An 18812-nucleotide genomic window follows, 5' to 3' on the forward strand; every position below is an offset into this window, starting at 1 on the left:
CATTAAGAAACCCAAGAACACCCCATTGCCAAATTGGTTTGGCTTACTGTATACACATTCACATCTTAATGTATATATTTATTACATTTCTAGTTTTTGCAAATGGAAAGGTATAAAGCCCCAAGTATTGAAGTGTAGAGTTTTGGGATTTGGATTTTGAGACTTGGCACAGTGGTGCTGACATTAGTGCATGTGTCTCACAGCTCCAGGGCTTTGGATTGTGGGTTCAATTCCAACTCTAGTGAGGAATTTGATCTGTTGTCCTTATTTTTGTACTGTATATATATCAGTCTGATTGTAGCTGATGAAAAGAGGATGGAAAATGTGGGTCATGTAGAAATTATTTGTGGTTTCTGGTCAATAAAACCACCAGCTTTCATAAATAAAGAGAAATATAGCATTGTATCTTCACTGTCTAAGCCCAGGCAAAACCCCTGTATCTTTAGTTTTGTTCTATAATGCAAATCTGGCAGTTCTGTATATAATTATATCAGATATATTTCATCATAAATGGACCAATATATAATATAGCGTACTATAGCATATGGTTTTTGAATAACAGCCACGATTTAAGAATAAATGTAGGATATGAGCCCTTTATTTTCATATATAAAAGTATCAGTATTGTCTCAGAAACAGGGTTTAAATCACAGTATCATGAAGTGATCCCTCTGTCAGGTGGGTGTAAACTTTTGGCTGGGCTGTGGATGGAGTCTGTGCATTATTTACAGCAGTGTGTGTGTGTGGTGCTGTATATCTGACAGTATCTTGGCTGTTCTGTGTGTGTGTGTGTGTGTGTGTGTGTGTATATTTAATGCCTCCCTCTACATGGCTTAGCTTCCAATTCACTAATAATTGATGCAGTAGCCAAAGGTAAAACAGCTGCAGGGTCCCGCCCCTAACCCCCCACGATCCAGCTTTTACCTGTGTGTGTGTGTGTGTGTGTGTGAGAGGAGGGGGGATGCCCAGCACTGTGTAAGTTTGTGTGTGTGTGTGTGCGTGTGTGTGTGTGTGCGTGCACACTTCGAGCCCCTCGTGTTTAAATCCACCACAGCGCAACTATTGAGCTAAAACAGCGAACATCAAAGCCTCCGAGTGTATGTGTCTGAATATGTAAGTGTGTGTGTGTGTGTGTGTGTTTACCCTCTATGCTGTTGGAGTCCAGCAGCAGGAAAGACTGCTTGCTGTAAAACTGCTGAAATATTACTGACCACTCAGGAGTTTCAGAGATGATGAAATGTACAATATAAGACACCAATTCTTCCATTGTTTCTTCTGAAATTAAGTATATTACAAAAGTTTATCCTGCTTTTGTTGGAGTAACTGTGTCTACTGTTCAAGGAAATGTTTCTACTAGATTTATTTGGAGCATTTCTGCAAATTTTAGCATTAGCGTTAGCTTATCCCAAAATTATTGAATGCCCCTTACTCATTAAAATAATCAATCAACCTTTATTTCACTCAGGGTTTACTCACTTTTAGCGCAGCCGACCATTTACAACTTAAGAATTAAAATTAAAATCAAGTATTGAATCCATTTGAGCTAAAATGAGGAACTTCATAAACAAAACAATAAAAATGTAATAGAGAAGAAATAAAATAATTCAGAATGAAAGGATAAGTGGACGAGCTAAACTTTACAGCAGTCAAATAAAATAATTAGAATAGTAAAAAATAACAAACAAATAAAAAAGAATAGATGATTTATAGTGGATATTTAAATGTAAATAAAAAAAAAGAATATAAAATGCAATTTATATTAGTGGTATCAATTAAAATACTAGTATATGCTTGTGCTTTCAGCAGCAGCACAGACCATGCGTGTAAACGGCATGGAGCAGCAGAGAAAGCGTATGTGGATAGCAGTGTATTAACTGGATAATATATCAGATTAAACTACACCATATCAGCAGTTTAGCTCAAATAAATAGAAGTATATTTTGATAGCTTGGTCAGATTACCGCAAGCGAAGCGCTTCAGAAAAAAATGTCTGCGGGGTGGGGAAGATTACGGCAGAAGTTGGGAACAAACTTGGTGGCGTAATTAATTAATTGGGTCGCCGAGTGGTCCAGCGGTCTAAAGCGCTGCCACTATGAGCAGGAGGTCACAGGTTCGAACCTCCGCTCGTGCAGCTTTGCCATCTAGCTGCCGGCGTTAGAGGGAGCAAAATTGGCTCTGCTCCCTCCGGGTGGGTAGATGGCGCTCTCTCCCCACATCACTCCCAGGGTGATGTCTGCAGCACAGGGCGACTGTGAGCTGAGCTTTCCTCCAAGCGCGCTGGCTGCTCAGCGATGCTGCATCAGCAGCAGCTCGAAAAGAAGCGGTGGCTGACTTCACATGTATCAGAGGAGGCATGTGTTAGTCTTCCCCCTCCTGGTGTGTTGGGGCATCACTAGTGATAGGGGGAGTCCTAACGAGTGGGTTGGGTAATTGGCCGTGTAAATTGGGGAGAAAATGGGAAAAATTTGAAATAAAATTATAAAAAAAAAAAAAAATGGCATAATTAAAAAAAATGCATTACTGATTCCAAATTAATGGTATTTACATGATTAGGCAAATCATTAAGACCACTCCCCAATGGAAGGTAATAATGTCTAGCAGGTGAAGGTACTTGATCTCTGTTGGACGGTGGGTGAACAGAGTGCCCATGCCAAAATATTATTGCGATATATTGCATGGATTTAGTTTAGTTTGTGATACAGTATGTGTCAAATACGGATATTTTTCCTAAAACATAGCTGCTCTAAACTTCTTAAACCTCGCCCTCAATCAGACCTACTACTGCTTCATAATCAATAATCTGCAATAATCAAATTGGTTGTTAAATTATGTAAAACTGATGCCAATAAACCCATATTTTCATGTATTTATTATTTAGGAGTATTTTATCCTCTTCAGTAACACAGATGCTGTGAAGTATCAAAGAGAATTGTCTTGCGATCTATCGAGTATCGTAGAGTCACAGTAGTGTAATAGTTTCTTTATCCCTGGCAGGGTATCGTAATAATATTGTATCATGTGATGCCCTGTGATTTCCACCCCTAATGCCAACCGACTCCTGTCCACCATCAGCAGCTCCTACAATAGGATTGAATACGTTACTTTAGTATCATCGTACATCTAAAGCTCTAAAACCTTTAACATTAGAAACCTGAGGTCAACCTTTATAACCACCCCAGACCTCAGCATCCACTTCCACACACACACACACACACACACACACACACACTTAGAAGGGATACTCTTTCAGATTGTTCTGAGACTCTGTATGAAATCAAATCTGTCTTAGATCTTTTATAGGCACTGACCTCATAAATGACTGTGTGTGTGTGTGTCTTCCATCTCCTTCAACACCTCATTTTGCAGCTCCTGTGATACCTGACCTCTCTTATCTCTCCTCTGCTGCTATCATTTCTCTCTTATTTTTCTCCCCCTCCTTTTTCTCTTTTCGCTCTCTAATTCTCTTTCCTCCTCACTCCCCCCTTCTCTCTCTGGGTTTTTTTCATGCCTGAAAGTCCAGACCAAAGTCTGAGCCAAGGTTGATGTGTGTTGCATTTATACTGTACATTTATTCTGGTTATTTATTTATTTTGTTATATATATTTTTTTGGTTTCGCTCTGCAGTTTAGCAACTGAGAGCACTAAGGAATAATAAAAATAGCCTCGTTACTCCTATTTTATTTCGGCTCGTTTTCATTCCGGCTTCTCATCGTTCAATAAAACCCCTATCCAGATAAATCTCTCCATCCAGATAGAGTGAATCTTATTGTGATTGGATGTAGAGAAGTATGAACATGTATCATTCCAACTCCCTATTGGTTTATACTGTGATCCATCACACCTGCACACGTGCAGAGACTCAAGAGAACTCCAGACAAACTCCAGTCCAACTAAGCTTTACCTTTAAAATTTACATTCTACTAAAATACATTAATTTACAATGGGGCATATATGCAGCTAAAACACTAGAGAACAGCCTAGTGCAAAATCCCAAATTATATTATCAACATTAACATTTTAATATTTTAACATTATAGTTATTATGGCTTTTAGAAAAATGTTTTTTTACTTAAAAAACTTGAGTTGATACTTCAACGTCTACAGAAGTATTTTAAATCCTAGTATCTATACTTCTACCTGCAGAGTAATGGATGGAGATACTTTTGACTCCTTAATCTACTGTTAATCTACAGTTACAGTAGATACAGAATCACCAGAATCACTGTAATCTATTGCATCCATACTGCTGTGTGACTCTCCTGCACATCACCAAGGGGAGACATATTTCCGCACAACACCTCTTCTCTTCTTCTATTGTTTAATTAGTGACGATATCATAAATCTATCGACTTATATATATATAATTGTTCTCTCTTTCACACACACAGCCCAGAATAACAGTGTACTGCGTGTTAAATTAAACTCTATCATTAAAGCATAGGGCTGAGCGAGTGAGTGAGTGAGCGGGCGAGCGAGCGGAGGAAAGAGAGAGATAAACGGGCGATCCTCAGAGTGATATAATCACAGCATGACCCGCCCAGCTGACGGCCGTCCACTAAATAACACGCGTTTCATTATCTGAGACATAATCAACCTGCCATTATAGGCTGGTTAACCTGTGTGTTTGTGTGTGTGGCTCATCTCCCAGGTGCACGCTATAAACCTCGTCCTCCAGTGCCTAAAAAACACAAGATCATTACAAGACAATAACACTTTTACAGCTGTGTGCGCGCGCGTGTGTGTGTGTGTGTGTGTGCTGGAGAGATTGTTCACTTGTACACACTCCTGAAGATGCTCTAAAGACAGCTGTAACTCTGAGGATCTGTATGTGTGTTCTTGTCTCAGTCTTTATAGTATTCATAGTATGTACAGATTACAGTTCATAGTAAAGGGTTCATTATTTATAATATACTACATATAATATACTAAAGGTGTGATGAAACACTCCTCTCTTTTTTAATTTGTCAATTCAGACTAATTCACGGTGGATAGTCCCTAAAATATATAATTAATTCATAGCAGATACTGAAAAATAAAAACTACAGTATCAAATCCATTTAATTATCAGAATTTCTGTTTTAATGTGATTTTCAAAATGGAATAATGGAGATTGAAAGCTTCTATGTGTAAAGATGTACAGAGGGAATTTAAGTCAGTAGATTTGATTTGCTTTTGTCAGAAACCTGTGAATTATAAACCTGAGTGATTTTTATATTTTACACTTTTCCATAACTTAAATATAAGAAGGCTATTTTTGCAATGTGTTTAATATAAAAGCTGCATGTGAGGTTGAAGGGGATGCTCACTATTGTTACAAATTTAGAAATTAGGAAAGGAAACAATAGATAAAAAAAACAACCTAAAGTTCTGTTAAAACGTAATTAAGACTTACTCATACATTTATTTCATTTTTATATATATATATATATAAATACACAATATCGCCTGGCCCTAGTACATAGTTAACAATTCATAGTGGGTTCTAAATAAGTCATAACAGAACCTAAACAATTCATAATAATGCCTTATTTTATTATCATCATTCAGTATAACTCACTCAGTAGCTACTATAAACATAATTCTGGTTCCAGAACTTAAATTGGGCGGTGGGTGTTACTATGACTGTGCTTAGTGTTGATTTGACAGGTATCTGAATAATTGTCCTAAAAATGCTCTGTGTTTTTTAGGGCTGTCCCTAACGATTATTTTTTAAACGATTATTCTAACGATTATTTTTTTCGATTAGTCGACTAATCTATTTATTGAGAAACATATTTAAATAATTATTATTTTACGTTTTAAAGCAAACGATAAAATACTATATTTATATATAATAACAACAACAGCAACACAAGCCTACTAAACCAAACCCCACACTTATAATCACTTACATGTACAACACGTTTAGATCTATAACGCTAAAAATGGATAAGCTCCCATACACCACAACCGTGTGTTGCACTGTTTTCTGTGACCGCTAGATTTTGTGACCACGGGCAAGTAGTTCTCAGCAGACCGGTGCACTGGCCGATTCGAAACGTGTTCGTTTCTAATGTTTACCCCGACTGGCCAAAACGGTTAAGTTTAGGGCTGAGGGTAAGGTGTAGGTATAGAAAGCTTCCGTTTTGCCAATGAACGCTCATAACCGTGAGCACTGGTCACAAAATTCCGACGGTGACAGAAAACGGTGTAACACCGCAGCGCCGACGGCGCTAGCTAAAATAACTTAAGGCAGCTAGCTTAGCTAAACACCTGAACTTATGAATAATGCTACTTTTTCTGGAAACTGCGAAATGCCATGCACAAATATAAACCAAAACTGTATAATTTCTGCCTGTGGCAGGTTTAAAACCTTTGGTAGACAGCCTTAAGTCTTTTTAAGGACACCCGCGGAGACCCTGATGTAAACGGTAACTTACTGTGTGACCCTGTTGACATAGTGCTCCTGGATGTTTGCGCTATAGTGCTCCTTTTGCACATATGGCAGAGGACCACATTGTTGCCCTTTTGCGTGAAATGCTCCCAAACTTTAGATGCCCGCTGGCGTTTTTTTGTAGCCGTTTTCACTACCGCAGTTCTACAGCGGGGGTGTTGTGCCGATTCTGTCCGCTAAGCGGGAGTCAGATTCAGCAGAGAGTCGGATTCGGCACAAGCGCGGCTGCACCTCGCGGTCCGCGGTGTCAGTTGTAAGCGCTCGCGCTAGCCGCAAAATACGGCGGAAAACACTGAGGGAGCTGCAGAATTATGTCTGTGTCTCTCTCTCTCTCTGTGTGTGTGTGTGTCTCTCTCTCTCTCTCTCTCTCGCACGTGAACTCCTCCGCGTTTGACTTGCAGAACTGTGTTTAGCTGTTCTTAAAAATCATTTTAATTAAATAATAGTTCTATGCTTCTATGTTACCGTGTTAATTAACATATTTACGACGCGCCGACGCACGTTATGCAAATCGATGTATTTTCGTAATCGATGACGTCGATTATGTCGACGCGTCGCCCCAGCCCTAGTGTTTTTATACTGCATGTGTATGCGTGTTTGTGTCCTTTAACAAGATGTACCTTTGTTTTCCTGTGATTAACACTTGTGTGCTTCTGCTCTTTCCTTCTTTTTCCTCCTTCTTCTTCTCTTTTTGCTTCCGCACCTATAAGAAATAAAGACTTCAGACACAGGTAAGCCTCTCAATACAGTGTCTGTACCCTCTGAACTCTACACCTACACCTGCCTTTACCCGTCATTTCCCACTGCACACCTGTACTGTCTCGGTTCCCATTCAGCACTCTTTACTTGTCCCATGAATTTTGCCATGTTAGAAGCTAAGGAACACTGCACTGACCTTTGGGACATTTGGGTGGGGTCTCCTGCATTGATGTGAATGTGATACCTAGAACTTTAGAAATGGAACGTCACTCCTCAACTCCAACAATAATTGATCTGGCCTTGCCATGAGCATGCTTGGCCAGTCAGTGTTCAACTTCACTCACAAGATAACACCTCACAAGTTATACAGGTGTGGGAGTTTTCAACCACTCTCCGAGGTAACACTTCAATATTCTGCCCCATGACTTCTGCCATGTTGCTGTATATACTCGTAGTGTATTTCAGTGTAAAATAGTGCGAGTAAGTGCTGTGTTTAGATTCTGGGCTGCTATTTCCAGTGTATTTATCGTAAATATCTTCGCTCTCGTTCTTCATATGTAGAGAAGTGCTTTTCAGAAGCGAGAGTGATCTGCTGAAAACGCTTTTCAAAAGCTGTCTGACAGCGGGAACGTCGGGAATGTCAGAAACGTTGACGCTGTCTGTAAAGACTTACTATCAGAGTGTTTTTATTTTCCGCCGTAATTGAAGGTGAGGCCTCCTCCGCACTGCTGTGCGGATCTCAGACGGAGTGTCATTGGCTTACAGAATTACATTCATATTATGGTGTTTGTGTGTGTGCTGGTCTTCACACCCTGGTTCTGATGGAAATGTAACTTAAACCCTAGGTAGACTACAGGACTTTTAGAGTGTTTTCACATTTAGCTTCTTTTTCTGCACCTGGATACACTTACTTTGCGTTTGCTGCAGTGTGAATGCAGTTTTTAAGCCCAGGAACGGCCCAGACTACAAATCTCTGGTCAACCTGTAATCAGTGGTCTGAGATTCAGTTCAAGGGGACTCTGGTACGGTTTGTTGGAGGTGTGGAAGCTATCCGCATCTATTGCTCTGTGTGTTGGTTTTTAGACTTGTTGCGTTATAAGAAGTCAACTTGAGCTAAAAGCTACCTTTTTCCGGGCCTGGATCTTATTTTGCATTTGGTGAAGTTAAAAAGCAGTTTTTTTTAGGCCTAGGAGCGGTTCAGACTCTACCGATATCTGTTCTTCCTGACATCGGTGGTCTGTTGTTCTGTACAGGTGTGGAAGCTTATGCGCTCCTAGTGCTGTGAGTGGGGGCATGTGTTGATACATTTTTGTAAAGCACAATTTTAGACTAATAAACAGCCAAATTTACGTTTTTCCAGACCCGGATACTCTTACTTTGCGTTTGGTCTGAAAGCAGTTTTGAGGCCCAGGAGCAATCCAGGCTCTACCAATCTGTGGTCCTCTTGAAATAAGTGGTAGTGCTGCAGGTGTGGAAGCTATCCGCTCCTAGTGCTGTGTGTGGGGTCATGTGTTGGTTTATTTTTGTAAAGCACAATCTCAGACTTCTTGTGTAATAAAACGCCAAATTTAGATAAAGGCTAATATTTTCCAGACCCGGATACTTGGATACTTTTGCTTTGCGTTTGATTAAGTGTGAAAGCTGTGTTCAAGACTACTGATATCTGGTCTTTACTGACATTGGTGGTTCAAGGAGCCTTTGGTACAGTCTGTTGCAGGTGTGGAAGTTATCCGCTCCTAGTGCTGCGTGTGCGGTCATGTGTTGGTTTATTTTTTATTCAGACTAGGGTTGTCACGATACCAAAATTTTGACTTCGATACCGATACCAACTGTAGTATCACGATTCTCGATACCAAAACGATACTTGGAAGAAAAAAAAACAATAAAAATATCTGAACATAAAATGTTTATTTTTGACTGAACTGGATTGAACACTGAACAATCGGTGCAAACGTTTTTATTCTAAAATGAAACATTTGTACAAAAAACAAGTTTCGTTATTATAACCTTAACTATAACATAATTATCTAAACACTTCCTAAAAACTAAAACTAAAACCAGAGGTAATGGTAGCCTGACTATGTGAACCTGACGGGCGGGCAGAATAATAATAATAAGTTCTGAATAAGGAAAATAAAGAGACAGAAGAACATTACAATGTTATGTTCATTTTAACACTCACTGCTCCGTTTTATTAATCAACCGTTTACCGTTTTTAATAAGCCCATGTTCAGTGTAACGAGCAAGCAGGCTACGTGCCTGACCACAGATTTGCGATGGAAACGCGAAAACGTGAACATCTTGAGTTCATGTTTCACAGCCAATGGGATAATGGAGAAATAGAGAAAACCACGGGTCCAAAACAAAACTCCTGCACACTCCTCTCCGTGTTGACGTGATTTACTAGCAGTCGCTAGTAAATCTTAGTAAAGCTACAGACAGAGTGTATCTTGACTAACTCCACTAACCTGTCGACTTCTCAGCTCTTTGTAGAGATCAGGGTGCTTGTCTGCTAAATGAGCGAAATATGATCAGAATTATGTTAAATAACACTGTAACATAGAAGCATAGAACTATTATTTAATTAAAATGATTTTTAAGAACAGCTAAACACTGCAGGGTGCTGCAGGTCAAACGCGGAGGCGTTCACGTGCGAGAGAGAGACACAGAGAAAGAGTGAGAGAGTGAGAGAGTGAGAGAGATTTGCGTGTTCTGATGTGAGCTACTCACAGATAAAGGTTCTCTTTGATCTCCTCGTGCTCATATTCTAGTCCCATACATAATTCTGCAGCTCCCTCAGTGTTTTCTGTCGTATTTTGCGGCTAGCGCGAGCGCTTACAACTAACACCGCGGAGCGCGAGGTGCCGCCGCCCTTGTGCCGAATCCGCTACTGAATCCGACTCCCGCTTCGCGGACAGAATCGGCACAACACCCCCCGCTGTACAACTGCGGGAGTGAAAACAGCGCTAATAAATAAAGTAGTTTAGTTTCACTTTCAGTTTTCGTTATTTTATTTAAAAATAAAAATATCAATAAAAAACAGATGCCTACATCTCAGACTATTTTCCCACACTTCACTCCTCGCGCCCGTTTTGTCCACAAGTCGCGGACGAGAGACATCTGTTATTTTAGCCGTCGCCATTCTACACTCGCTGCTGCTCTGCTGGCTTGCGCGTGAATCGATTCATTTGTTCAGAACACTAAGTTTATCTGAATCCTGCCACACCGACTGCTGCGGTGTGAATCAGTTTTCTTATGAACTGAATCAAATCGCGCCTACTAATTTGACTCATTTGAAGCTAGTGACTGGGCTATATACAGTATCGAAAGCATCGAACGCTAAAGAACCGAATCGTTTGTGATGACGTAGTATCGAAAAAGAATCGAACCTTCGGTACACCGTGCAACTCTAATTCAGACTTGTTGCAATATAAAATGGCAACTTTAAGCTTTATACCTTAGAATATGAAAAAGTTTAAACAAGAAAAATAAACGCAACAAATAAAGACGGCTGACGATATACGATACCACATTACGCTTTAGAGTCAAGTAGATTAATTCAATCGTTTGATACGTCCTGACTGGTTTGAACCGCAATCATGAGGCCAAAATTTGGAGTCTCCGTCCCCTTCACACACTATTTGATTCTTCCTCCAACTATTGATTCCCACGGGCCAAAAACCAACAGACTACAGCCAACAACCAGCACAGACTCTGGACGCCAGTCTGAGAATCATGAATAAAATCACGTAGTGTAACCCTGGCTTTAGCAAAGCGTCTTAAAGCACTTCTGTTTACCCTTCTGCCTGTATATCTGTTCTGTCTGTCTGTGTTAGAGGTTAAAGATGCTGCTGTTCAGGTGAAGAGAGAAGTCAGTCGTATTTAGTGTTACTGATCCTCGGATTCTGCTGCCGTTTAGCTCCTCGCTCTGCTGTAAAAATACACACAGCTGTGGGTTTCTAGCTGATGCAGTGGAAAGGCTGTGGTGAGGAGCACTGCCAGCACGCGGGGGCGGGACCTTAAACTTAAACTCGTCACATTTTTACCCCGTCTTACGCCAGCAGAAGTCCTTAACCCAAAATAAATCCTAGAAAACACAGAAAAAAAATCAGATTCAGATTAAAGCCCAGTCTTCTTTTAACTGTAGTGTCGGTACTGTCATTTTAGTCCAGAGTTTAGGCACACAATCATTTAATCATTTTATTTAATTTTGTAATTGAATTTGAGAAAGATGTAGACAGAGCAAAGAGGTGCTGAGGGAGGCAAAAGATATATATAGATGGGAGGAAAGAAGTGTAGAAGGGTATAAAGAGGTTTAGATGAGGGTATAGAGGTGTAAAGAAGGGATTAGAAGAGTATAGAGGGGTATGGGATGGTGTAGTTGGAATTAAAAAGGGGGTATAAAGAGATTTAAGTATATAGAAGTAGGTGTAGAGAAGGGGTATGAAAGGGCGTGATTAAAGACAGGATCATGGCTGATGGAGGTCTGCATGTGATGAACCTTGACTTCATTTTCTTTCTTTCTTTTTGAATCTCTTTCCATTTTCACTCTCTGGTTAATCAACTTTATCTCTATCCTCCTTTTCTCCCTATTTTTAAATCTATCACTTTCTATTCCCTTTCTTTCATCCCCCTCCTCTTTTTTTTACATCTCTTACTTTTCTTTTCTCTTTCTGTACCTTTTTTTCCCTTGTCATCATGGCCAAACTCTCCTTCAAAAAGTCATTCTTTTGGCTCTTATTTCTTTTGACCTTTTAGTTTTCTCTTTCACTTTTCTCTTCATGTCTGTGACCTTGCATTCTTTATACATCTTTAACTCTTCTTTTTCTTTGATCTGTTTCTTGCTGTTCTCTTTACAACCCCCCAATTTTCTCGTCTTCTCTCATCTCTTTCTAGATTCTTTATTGTCTTTCTGTCTTCATTTATTCATAATTCATTTGTTTTTCCTCTTCGTCTCCTTTTGTCTTTCAAATTTGTTTCTCTTGTCATTTCTTTCTTTTTCCTTAATTTTTTCCTTCTCTCTTGCATTTGCATTCTGCCCCCCCCCCCCCCCCCCTGTCCAATCTTTCACTCTTTCCTCTTTCCCTCTTTATTTAACTTCTCATTAGTTTTGTTTTATGCTTTTTTAATTTTGAGTGTGTGGTTTTTACGCTTTAATGCTCAGAGGCTGATTTTTCACAGATTCTCTTTAAGCCTCTACTTGAGTCTGGTTTTGCTGCTGTTCCTAATTAACTTCATTAATGAATCCTTAATTAGAACACAGCCCACATTCACTTAAAGGAGCAGTTCAGTCACTCTCTTTATCCCAAATATAGTCAAGCAGTCATTGCGGTTCTGAAGTTTAACTTCTTAGTTTTACACAGGAGCCATGAGCAATAATATATAATGTAGGTAATGATGAATAAAAATTATATATATATATACCAACAAGCATCATGGCTGAATCAACATACACTTACTTTAAACCATGTGGAGGTGTTTAATAAAAATAAGCACCAGCTTATTTGTTGTTTTGTCTAAAATCAGGGTCATTAAAAGTGTTTATCTTGCTTATCTACTATTCAGAGACAGATTTATACCTGATTTTGGAACAGAATTGCTGTGAGGATTTGATTGCATGGCCCTTTTACCCCTCTAGCCTTCGCCTGGCTTTTTTATCAGCTCCAGAGAGCCCTATTCTATTGCTAATATGTCTCTTAAAGGACTTGATAAGCTGGAATTTGGGTGTAATTTGTGTAAACATCTAAATCAGCATAAAAGGCAACTTAAATTAGCTGAGCGTAGCGTGTAGCATTCATTAAAAGGGGTGGATGTGTGCAAATATTTGGATATATAGTGTAATGTTGCTCCCAGATCAGCAGTCAAAGCCCTTTAAAGAAGAACAGCAGGGTGTTGGAGTCTCATCTGTGCCTCTGAGACACACACACACACACACACACACTGTGCCATGCTATTCTGAGCCTGTGTTAATTGAGGTGCTGTGAGGAGTTGTTGGTTTTGCTCGACAGACGCCTGTCGCCCGGCGCTGTCTGTCTGACGTGAGTTTTGGTGCTAAAGTGGAGGTGATGGAGAGGATGTGACAGATTGGTGGCCGTCATTACGCTGGTGTCAGTCCGCACTGATCTCCAGTCAGTCTGCATTAAGCTCAGTCTAACACAGTGCTCCACCCGCTCGGCTCTAATGAACAGTCCTCACTAAAACACTCTCAGACCGCCTCAAACCCAGCGCAGCACTGATACTGCAGCTTCCTCATCAATCATTCCTCATCATCACCTCCACCACTCACCTGCTCAAATACAGTCCACCCAATCCCCTGTTTATTTACACATACATCACTATCACTGTCCTGCAAAAACCTGACACATCTCTATTTTTACAGGTTTATTATTCAATTTTGGCCGTAGTGTGAAGCTGACAGCTGTCATTAATACCATATCATGAGGAATGGACCAATAAAAATGCTAATAAAAATTAAAAGTACATTTGTACCAGCACTGTAGCGCAGAACTATTAATTTTTATTGATATTACACCTGTATGTATCTGCCGATGCCAATGTAGATACACGTTTATAACTTACAGAGAGACTAGACACCCCAATATAATTTTATAATTTTAACTTTAAAACTAAAACAACAAATATATATTTTTTTATTTATTCATTTTAAAGAAGCACGGCCAGTGTCGGCAAATTGTACTAGTTCCAGCATACAATAAGCCTATATATCGGTTAGGAAAATAAATTTAAAAAATCATTGGCCAATACAGATATAATTGTTATCATTGTGTATCCCTAAGGTCCATTGTTGTTCTTTTGATTTTTTTTCTTTACATTGTATCACAATTTCATTATAAATGGACTAATAGAAATGTTCCAAAATGATTTAAAATAAACTATCATGCTAGGGTTTGTGCATCGATAGTTATGGTACGTTTGTAGCTGATTTTATATGTATTAATAAATCATTGCTTTAATTGCATTAAAACAGATATTCAACTAATTGAAATCTAATTAATTAGATTACCCACATTTTTCCATATGACCCAGCTATTAGTTCTCTATCTGACCTGTTCATATTAATATCAGAATTATATGATACCGACCGAAATTAAGAAATATATTGTGATATTAATACCCTGCCTGGTATCCTGGAGAAACTGTAGATTTGAACCCCTGCTCTTACCCTATACTCCGTCCTGATCAGTAAAGTGTCCCACACAGACACCCTGGTGCACTCTGTGCTTTGTCTGCAGTTCCAGCACCTTAACCTTTATCTCTCTTTTATCTCCTCAGTAATAACCCCGCCCACCGCTACTACCTGGCCACTGACCCGATGACCGGTCAGCTGTACGTGTCGGATACGAACTCCCGCCGGATCTTCAGACCCAAAGTTCTGTCGGGGACGAAGGAGCTGCTGCAGAACGCGGAGGTGGTGGCCGGAACAGGGGAGCAGTGCCTGCCCTTCGACGAGGCTCGCTGTGGGGACGGGGGAAAGGCCACAGAGGCCCTGCTGCTGGGTCCTAAAGGTGGGAGAGAGAGAGACACACAAACACACTGATTTAAAATGTGTTGAACTGAAAATGCATTAGGTAATTGTATTTCTATTTTCAGACTATATACAAATACATTTATTTATTTATCTATTTAAATACTTTAACAATACTTTAATACTTTAAAAACTTTTATTATTTAAACCATTTCTCATGCTAAACTATGTAATACAAACATTTTGTTCAGAAATGTAATAGTAATAATAATAATAATAACATTAATATGTTCATGTTTTGGAAGAAGTATAGGAGATTTTTTTAGATTTAAAGCTAATTATATTGGTGTTTTATTTCATTTTTTTTTATTTATTTGTGGGTTTTTTTTATAATACTTACGATTTGTTTAGAAATGTTCTAATAATGGTCATGTTTTGGGCCAAATTCCTATTTTCAAATTATTTACAGAATATTTTTTGTTTTCTATTTAAAGTCAATTATGTTGCACAACCGTTTAGCTGAAATGTAATAATAATAATAATAATTAATAATAATAATAATAAGTAAAATATTAGTAAGCTCTATTAATCTAATTATTAAGTAATTCATATAAATGCTACTTCCACAGACTTATAAATACAGTATTATATAAAAATGTACGTTCACTATTAAGACATCAACAATACACCCATTTACATATTTACTGCTTATGTATATCATTTTTACAGCACTAGAAGCCACTGTGGTGTCCCCATAACATTCCTTCAGACAACTCATGGCTAAATTGGAGCCATTACTGCAATATTAAAATAGTCTATCAAAATATATCAAGATATAATGTAGATTATGAACAGGGTGATGAAAACAACTTGCAGTCCATTCCGCTGTTCCCTGTGGCAGTGGTCTTTATTGTGTCTTTTATTGTTTCTATAGAACGTTTGGGTCTTTACTACATTATTGGATTAAAATATAATTGCGATTATGAAAAGCATTCACATAAGTGTGGCCATAAGACACTATATATACAAGCACACTCATATCTACAGTTTGTGGATTTTTTCATACCTTTTTCTTTTCTCTGTTCTCTCTGTTGAAGAGTCTCTTTGGTCTCCTTTACAATAATATAGATCATTTAAATACTAACCTGGGGCCATTACTACATTACATAACGATCAAATGTATTTGATTCATAATATTTCTATTAATCCTGCTGTTCTATGTGGCAACAAACTCAGCTGTGTAATTTGTGTTTACATACAGTGATTTAATGGTAAATTAATATAACAAATATGTCAAAATATTATGAATACAGTCTGTTATAATATTTATAGTAGCAACAAACTTTTTACAGACTTTATAGTGTCCATAAAAGACTTCTGAATCTTAGGCCCATATTAAATTGTTGTATTAAAATATGAATTAAATACATTAAGTCACTTAAAGGATTGTACACAGTAATATCCCAATTTTTATATATTGTTCTTGAACAATTTTTTTTTTTTTTGTTTTTTTGTTTTTTGAGTCGTGGTGGCCAGCAGTACATTGGTACAACTGTTCTCATTTCCCATTAAATAATGTCTACTAGAGACAGATTATATCTGTCCAGTATCATTTATTTTACTTTAATCCTGAAAATATGGAGTGCATTATTAGTATCATAACATTTGACCTTGTTACTGTATATATAAAATAAAATGTAATCTTTATTTTGTTGCATTAGTGTATTCTCTTAAACATTATTATATATTTTTATTCAATGTTCATATTGCCCACCCCTGCAGTCATCATTATTCTAACTGTTCTGTATGGCATCAAACTATATAATATATGTTTATAATCACATAGTTTACTCAAATGGAAAATTAAAAGCAATTATTAGATTATTAAATCCCAAATATCATGAATAAAATAAATCTAGTCATTATCAACTCAACTGCAGCCTTTATAGTGTGCAGGGACATTATTTTAAAATAGAAATTAAATAAATTAAAGCATTATCAGATTTTACAAAAAAAAAAAAAAAAGTAAATTAATTTAATAGGCATGTCCACAGTACTATAAATTACACTAAATTAACGCCATTATTACAGTTTTTAATAAAGTACATCATGTCATTATAATTATTATTATTATGTTTCTCTCAAATTGTAGTGTCTTTTATATAAAGCATAAATGAATTAAATACATTTAATCATAAACCCTCTTGATTGTACAACAGCATATTTTTATATTGTCCATATGAGTCCATATAACACTTATATAGAGTACTCAGGGCTTTTATTAGATCAGTAGATTAAAACATTATGAATTACGTGCTTTCAATCATTACCACTTCCATTCTTCTCTAGGGTCGCAGAATTTAAAGTGTCCTTATAATAAACTATAGCCCATATAATGTTCCTATAGCCTATGGTAAATCTAGGACATTATTACATCATTAGCTTAAAGTATTATAAATAATAAAGTGCAGTACATTCAGTCCCATTGTTCGGTACTGCTGTTCTGCTTTTACAGAATTTATAATGCCCATATGAGTCAATATAATGCTCATGGGGTAGAGTACTTAGGGCTATTATTAGGTCATTAGATTAAAATATTATGAAGTACATTAATCACTACAGTTTCACTACAGACTTTACAGCATCCTCTAAAATTCGTATCCTGAATTTAGTACTGTAACGGTAAATCTGGGCCATTATTACATTATTACTAGATCACAATGTGTCTAAACTTTTGACTGCTGCTGTATATCCACACATATCTATATTTCAGCATATCTACTGCCTGCACTATATTCCTTAAAGCCCAACCAATTTCCATCTCTTTAACTGCATTGTTCTCTGAGGCGGGAGTCTCGGCGGTGTCCCTCTGTATTCCTATAGACGAGTCGAATGCTAATTTCAGACCATTACTGTTTGGAACCGCGCGCCGGGGCTCTGTATTTGATAGCTAGCGCGTATAACGGGCTGCACCCGTTAGGCTGGAGCGCCGTGAATGTAACAGCTCCTATCTTCTTTTACGGCCGATTTGGGCCGTTATATCCGGAACCGTCCTGAATGGCGGTCCATTTGTTTGGCAGCGACGCTCTAAAGGCGCGATTCATAACGTCCGCTGAGCCGCTATAATACTACAGCGCAGGAATCACTTAGAGCGGATCTGCTGAGCAAATAAAACACACACTCTGCTCATCACTCATTCATACCCTCCGTGGACCCACCACAGTGTGTGTGTGTGTGTGTGTGTGCATTGTCTGTCTGAATTTATTTTGCCCACTCTACTGCAGTTTTTGTGTTTTTTTACAGCATTTTAACAAAGAACATTAGTCACAGTATTGCCAAACAGTCTCTCTCTCTCTCTCTCCCTGTCAGACACACACACACACACACTCTCACTAACTCACTATGCATGCACACACACACACACGCACACACATCTACATGCCACTTTGATTAGCTTGCTGGTCATGCTGCTGTGGGAATTTGTATTTGAGAAGAGGCCATCAATACACCTCCCAACACACACACACACAACCACACACACACTGAGTGGAAGTTCTCTGCTGACTATTACAGAATTATGCTGGTTTATTTTAGCTATTACTGTCCCCATGGCAACAAACAGATGTTCTGTAAGCTTAGAATTGGTGGGTAGGGCATACACACACACAAACACACACACACATGCTAGAATAGGATGGTCGGGCGCAGGGTTATCCGTAAGCACCGTGGAATTAAAATGTCTGTGATTTTCGTTATGATTGTGGCTCTAAAAAAGGAAACATCCAGACACATACACACACTTACAGACACACACACTCTTCAGTCTGTCTCACTCACAAATTATTCAACACGGGCAAAGCAGAATGTAAATAATTCACCGCACGCACATCCACACTGACCTGAAAAATGCAGGGGCAAGCACGACACGTGTAGCGGATGTGTTCTCCCTGGTGTGTGTATGTGGGTGTGTGACTGTGTGCTTGCATGTGTTTGTTTTTGTGTACTTTAAGGATATCTTTAAATAAATAAAAAAATTACAAAATATCTAAAAAAAAAAAAAAAATTGTACTATCTATATAGAAAGGTATAGTATAAGCTGTATAATAGATATGGAGTTTATAATTATTACATGATCATGATATATTAAGTCATAATATATTGTGATTAGGGCTGAACGATTTTGGAAAATAATCT

The 18812-nt window shown here is 38.2% G+C and overlaps 1 protein-coding gene and 1 long non-coding RNA gene across 13 annotated transcripts in view; one reads left to right on the top strand and one right to left on the bottom strand.

The window, feature by feature from the left end:
* The window catches only part of tenm3 (teneurin transmembrane protein 3), a 1272390-nt gene that overhangs the window by 1226162 nt on the left and 27416 nt on the right, over positions 1–18812 (top strand). For 9 of the 12 annotated variants that reach the window (XM_049481363.1, XM_049481365.1, XM_049481367.1 and 6 more), the window contains 2 exons: positions 7144–7164; positions 14426–14658. In XM_049481363.1, coding sequence (XP_049337320.1) covers positions 7144–7164; positions 14426–14658 — 254 coding nt within the window. The remainder of the gene's footprint in view (positions 1–7143; positions 7165–14425; positions 14659–18812) is intronic. The other 3 variants (XM_049481366.1, XM_049481369.1, XM_049481371.1) reach the window with 1 other exon arrangement.
* Positions 1–18812, bottom strand: part of LOC111191297 (uncharacterized) — a 52157-nt gene that overhangs the window by 604 nt on the left and 32741 nt on the right. Inside the window, exons 5-6 of the long non-coding RNA XR_007439996.1 lie at positions 14451–14652; positions 7054–7136 (exon numbers count right to left, since the gene is read on the bottom strand). This is a non-coding gene — a long non-coding RNA (uncharacterized LOC111191297). The remainder of the gene's footprint in view (positions 1–7053; positions 7137–14450; positions 14653–18812) is intronic.

The sequence above is a fragment of the Astyanax mexicanus genome, chromosome 7, assembly GCF_023375975.1.
Source record: "Astyanax mexicanus isolate ESR-SI-001 chromosome 7, AstMex3_surface, whole genome shotgun sequence".
Classification (NCBI taxonomy): Eukaryota; Metazoa; Chordata; class Actinopteri; order Characiformes; family Acestrorhamphidae; genus Astyanax; species Astyanax mexicanus.